At 40.0% G+C, this 6000-nt stretch overlaps 1 protein-coding gene across 1 annotated transcript in view; it reads left to right on the top strand.

The window, feature by feature from the left end:
* The first annotated feature begins 1078 nt into the window (after positions 1 to 1078).
* The window catches only part of LOC131192401 (gamma-aminobutyric acid receptor subunit alpha-1), a 49561-nt gene continuing 44639 nt past the window's right edge, over positions 1079 to 6000 (top strand). Inside the window, exons 1-2 of the mRNA XM_058171514.1 lie at positions 1079 to 1217; positions 3440 to 3531. Coding sequence (XP_058027497.1) covers positions 3461 to 3531 — 71 coding nt within the window. The 5' untranslated portion in view covers positions 1079 to 1217; positions 3440 to 3460. The remainder of the gene's footprint in view (positions 1218 to 3439; positions 3532 to 6000) is intronic.

The raw sequence follows: 6000 nt of genomic DNA, 5'->3' as shown, positions 1-6000 counted from the left end.
CAGCATTAAAAGGATGCTTAGCTGGTAAGGGATTTTCATTCAAAGTGATGTTAAAGGATAGTGTGTGTTTTTTTTTTAAAAAAATGCTGCCTTTATTACTTATTCTCCTGCACCATTTGGCAAAGTAAGTGATCTGTTCATTCAGAAACAGAAATGGCACACACACACATCCCTGTCAAAATATACCCCCTTCCCAACAGAGCTTGCCTTTCTCCACAATATTGTAAAGATCGCTTTAGACAAATGTTACCTCCCAATTAAGAGTAACCGAAGATGTAGAGTGGCTTAAGCATTTTATGCCTTGAACAGATCTTTCTTGAAGCCCCAATTAAGCACCTAGTGCCTCTCTGGCTGCACAAGACCTTTCCAATGAAATCACATGCAAAACATACCAAATCTCTCTGAGAGAGAGAGAGGGAGGGAGAGGGAGAGAGAGAGAGAGAGAGAGAGAGAGAGAGAGATCTTTAATCTCTTCCAGGTACCCTGTATATTTATAAACTGGGAGAATATTTGTCCAAAGACTGAATAAGAAGGGAGGCAGAGTGAGGCGGATGAGTGGTGAGGGTGGTGTTTAGTGACGGTTATCATTATTCCGCACCAGTTTTCGGTCGCAACTCTCTGAAGATTGTAAGTGTAGTTTCTCTCCTCCATCTGGTCTCCCCAATATTTCTCTTCCTTTCTGCCACAGTAAGCACCACAACAGCAACAGCCATCGTGATGCAGAGTGTAGAAAGGATTTGAGCATGCAGCCAGAGAGAAAGAGATTAGGGTGAGAGCGCTGAAGTTAAATTGTGCTGCATATTTGGAGAAAAAAATGGGCGGATTGGTCTCTAGATGAGAGCTTGGTACCACCTTCCTTTCTAAAATAAAATCTCTCTGGCATGAAGTCACAGCCTATTTCACATCCGGTTTACCCCGGGACGTACTACTACTGTCTTGGTAAAGTGCAAAGCTTTTTGTTGTAGAGCTGCGAGCCGAATCCCACGGAAAGGGAATCTGGGTGTTAAAAAATCGAAGAGCAAAGCGGCGGCGGCGGCGGCGGCGGCGGCGGCGGCAGAGTCCATGATGGCTAAGAGCTCGTGAATGACTGAGAAGAGCCGCTGAGACTCAGTGCTCAAAAGCGCCCTTTTCCCTCCTCGCCGCCCTGGCTTCTTGGCGGAGCCTCTCGGGCAGACTTTCCCGCTGCATCGGCGACGCCGTGCCCAGAGGGTCTCGAGGTGAGTATCGCTCTAGCATCTTTTTTTCAGGCTCCCTCCCTTCTCCTTCCCCTTCTCCTTTGCCAGCCCGCTCCCTTTTTTCACAGGCGGAGCATTTATGGACGGAGGGGGGCTCCTTACTGCTGCCTTCTTCCTTAGCAGGTACCTCGTTGGAATGCTGGACCTAGCTTTCTCCCCCTTACCTCTCCCCATCCCCCGACCCCGGGTGAAAATCCGCAGCGGTGGATGGGCAATTGATCAGGCTCGGGGGAGGAGGGGGAGGTGGGTTGGAGGGTGGGCGGGGGGACTAAAACGGAGGAAATGGAGACCCTAGGATTAAGAGGGATTATTTCAGACGTTTCCAACCAGAGCTGGATGGATTGGGGGCAATGGATGACTTTCTCAGGGAGAGGAGAACAAAGTTGCTATGCTGGCTGCAAATCCATAAATACCACCACCCCCCTCCCCTTTTGACCAAGTCTCCATCCCTGGCTCTGAAGCAGGCAGAAATCACTTAAGGCAGAAATGCCTCTTGAATGATGGCTCCAGGTTTGAACGGATGTGCCCATAGTGGGGAAGAGATGGACTGGGATTTCCCTTTTGCTCTTTTATTTCAACTATTCCAAGATTAGGGTGGTAGCATGGAGCGGCAGGAAAGGATCAGGAGTGGATTGGTTTGTTTGGTCGATTTGTTTGTTTGTGTGATTTGTTTTCGCACTTGGTGATCTCCTACTTTCCCCTCTCATCTAACAGGCAACTATAGCAATGTCTCTCCCTGCCCCCATTCCCATTAATTATTTTAAGGACGGTGGTATGGGAGAAATGTAGAGTAAGAAGAAAGTGTCTTGCCATCTGCCAGTATCTCTAAAATGACTTGCTAGAGGAGGTTCAGTGCAGAAGTTCAAGCTCAAAAGAAGTGGAGCTTTTCTCATCTCTCCTAGAGATGCAACACTCTTCTTCTTCTTTTTTCCAGGAGAAGCAGCATTGTGAATCTCCATCTATTACATTCCACCTGGACACCTGTCATCATTTTGTTCACCTTGCCCTGCCTTTTGCTTTAGGTTTCGGACATTTTACACAAGGACCATCCTGTTAGGTTTTCTTCTTCTCTGCCTTTTTTTTCCCCCCCCGATGGTGGTTATGTTGTCTGGCATTCTGCTTCTCTCTTAAACTGTAGTCAGCTTCAGGGCTGTCAGGAGGTTTGGGAGAAGGAGGGAGGAGGAGGAAGGACGTATCTGGTAGAAGCAGTGCAACCGAAGTGGATTTCAGCAGTAAGTATGAAGCAAGGAGCAAGCAGCTAAGCTTGGGCTATAAACAAGGAGAATTACAGTGCTCAGGCTGCCTTGCAAAATTACCAGTTAAGTTTGCAAGGGGTGGTGGTGGGAAATATAGGGCAGGTTTGCTTTTAGAAAACATCTTAACTGAAAGTGGACTGGACTCAGTCATTAAGTGAAAAGGTGCCATAGAAAATATTTTGCAACAGGATATTCTAAAAAAAGAAGGAAGGAAGGAAAGAAGGAAGGAAGGAAGGAAGGAAGGAAGGAAGGAAGGAAGGAAGGAAGGAAGGAAGGAAGGAAGGAAGGAAGGAAAGGCTTGAAGGCAATGTGGATGCAATAATCTTCATCATTATTTCATATTCATTTCATATGCTTTGGGGATTAATGGAACTAATATTAGTCAAAGAAAGCACTGAAATTCTGTATCTCATACTCAGCTTTTTAAATGTATGCTGTTGCTAAATGGGTATATGCTTGGCTCTCTCTCCAGAAGAAAGTTCTGTCCTTTTCAGGACCTTCTAGAGCTTTCAAGGGCTTTAGGAAAAGACCTTTCCTCTTTTCCCTCCCCTGAGATAATCAAGCGGTGGGATCTGACTCATTAAAGCTAAAATTGGTTCTAAATTCTGTGTTACTGTAAAATAGATGTAGAAATTGTGAACTTAACAGTAATCCTTTTTTAGGGATGAAAAATATATATATAAAGACACTTGAATTCCAATGCTCTTGAAAAATAAAATAAAATGATGTAACCTTTGTCTATGCAACTAACTCAGGGATGACCCCACTTTCAGGAAAATGAAGCACATAAGCATCCCTGGAAGGGACCTTTTCCTCTGAAAGTCATACCATTGTGAAATTGCTCCTTGCTTTTAAGGAAAACCATCACAAGTTATTTTAAACCTGTTGTATTTTCCAATCATTTGTTAAAGCAAAGAATGTTTACTTCTGGTTTTCTATTGTTTTCAGCTTCCATAATCTACTAGCAAAATGATGCATCTCCTTTATGACTGCTTTTGGGCCTGGGTTCTTCTTCTTATGAGCACCTTACCTGGAAAAAGGTGGGAAAAGAGTTTTGCTTTTTTTTTTTTAATTGGGCTGTCTTTTATCATTGCTTAAAAGCAAGTGTGAAAGAAGGTTTGATTCATATATCCTGTTTTTGGAGGGGGAGGTTGATTCTACTTAAATCCCATCTGAGGCAAAATATGAGGAAATTAAAATAAAACTAAGGCTTGATGGCAAAACATCTTAGGTGGAATGGTGGTTGGGAAAGGGTTTAGCCAGGGCTATTGGATCCAAACTACGAAGAGATTAATGATTTCAATGTAGCTACAAAGGGGAATAGTCCTCTTTGCAGATAAAGTTTGCCAGCAGTTATGCTGCATATAGCATTTTACATAGGAATGTTTCTGCTCCTGTCATCTTGTGCTTTCACTGAAGGAATGAGACCAGGCTGCCAGACTTCAAGGCTGGCTTTTCTTCATGAAAGTAGATGTCAGTAAAGATATTGGGTTGAAGATTATAGTAATAATAAGAAGGTCTGGTTATTATATGTACGAATTGAACATTTCATATCAGCAGACAGTTTGCATGATCAGGATGCAGTCTACAAGCAGTAACTTCATTGGGAAGACTGTCACTAACATTAGTTGAATGAATTCCACTTCACCTTCCTGAACTCTGCATGAATGGTAAATGGAAAGCCTTCTTATGCTGAAATCTATCTATATAGGATGCATTTCTGTTAGCAATGGAACTAATGAATGAAAAATACATCTCTTCTTTTCAATTACAAATACCAATATTGGTGCACTGGTCATACCCGTTGTTCAGGAGAGTAATTTAAATTAACCTTATTACAAGTAATATACATTTGTAAAAAAGAATCTGAGCGTCAGAGACAATCTAATTTAGTTTTCACCAGGTTTTCTAAAAGAATAGAACATAATAGGATACAATCCTTTATGTAGCAGTTCAGTGATGAAAGAAAAAAAGCTGATCTCCTGAAGAGAGAACAGAAAGGTTGTTTCTTTTTTCATTTTTTCCACACCACGTGCTGGCTTGCATGTTTCACCAGAACTAAGATTTGCACCAGAAAATTAAGAAGCATTTCCCTGATTTTGAAAAATTGTATGAGGTGTTACTATTATAATGACCTGTAGATGGAGTCAGTGTACAGTGTTTTATTATACTTTTTTTTTTTACTGTGAAACACAAACATGGTAAATGACATTTTTCTTCAAGTTGCTTAAACTCTACATTAAAAAACAATCATTTTTTAGATAGCACATTTGCCCGATCTTGACTTCTAACCACTAACAAATCAATAGCACAAAGGGGAAAAAAATTGCAAGTATTGAATGACCACCAGTTTTGTTCAATGCATCTTGGAGACCCCTCCTTCCTTCCTTCCTTCCTTCCTTCCTTCCTTCCTTCCTTCCTTCCTTCCTTCCTTCCTTCCTTCCTTCCTTCCTTTCTTTCTTCCTGATACAAAGCTAAGTAAAAGTGAAACACCTGAGCAGTATTTCATATTGTATTATTTTTTGGATCAGGCTATTAATGTTAAGGTATTAAATACTAGCAAAACATGCGAATGCCCACATGAATACATAAATATCTGAACATGAGTACTTTTTATTGTAAAATAAATGGATATGTGAATATACTTGTATTTTTTAAAAAGAAACTAATAGCGGTTTTATTTATCTGGAACTTGATAATTATGATTCATTTTAAATTCCATTTCTAAATTAATCACATCTCTAGTTTATTATTACTGGTATATCAGATTCACACTTGTCTTTTCAACATGTTTTACATATCTGTAAAAATATAGTCTTCCCCACTGAATTCAATGCTGTTGAAGGCCTTCACTGTTCATTGGAAATTCCAGTTGGTTCTATTGAAATATTCAAGCATTAAAATGAAATGTGTGGCTTTTGGAGTGGTATCCATGGTTAAACCCTGCTTAAAATTCTGACCTCTAAGAATCAGGCTGATTTTCAACAAATTGTGTTGGTATTGAAAATAATGGTAGCCTCAAAAAACAATCCAGCTTGCTTTTAGATACTGCAAATGTGTACTAAAATTGGATGCATAGAAAAATGATTCCATCTCATGCATTAACGAAAGTGTGGGATTTCATTACATTTTGGTGAGAGTTTGACTACACTTTATTTGAACTAATGTCTGAGTGAAAATACAAGGGGATATTTTGTCTTACCAAATGGTTGTACAGTTGATAATTATAATAATCTGATTTTAATACTGACTTTGGAATTGTCAAAAGATCTCAAACTGGGATGATGCTCTAATATGCAAGTTTATATTAATGCCATTTTGAACCTTTAAAACTAATTTTATAATGTCTGTAATTTTATCTTCTTTTTGGTTTTGGTCTCTTTGAATTTTTTGTGCTTAGGAAAATAAAAATAAAATAAAATACACGGAATTGCAAGGTTGGTACCTTCTGCAAGTCTTAGCTATTAATGACACACTTATAGTTAGTTTTCTGAAGCAAAAATAACTTT

The sequence above is a fragment of the Ahaetulla prasina genome, chromosome 2, assembly GCF_028640845.1.
Source record: "Ahaetulla prasina isolate Xishuangbanna chromosome 2, ASM2864084v1, whole genome shotgun sequence".
NCBI classification, from domain to species: Eukaryota; Metazoa; Chordata; class Lepidosauria; order Squamata; family Colubridae; genus Ahaetulla; species Ahaetulla prasina.
This window is presented reverse-complemented; position numbering and strand designations above follow the sequence as displayed.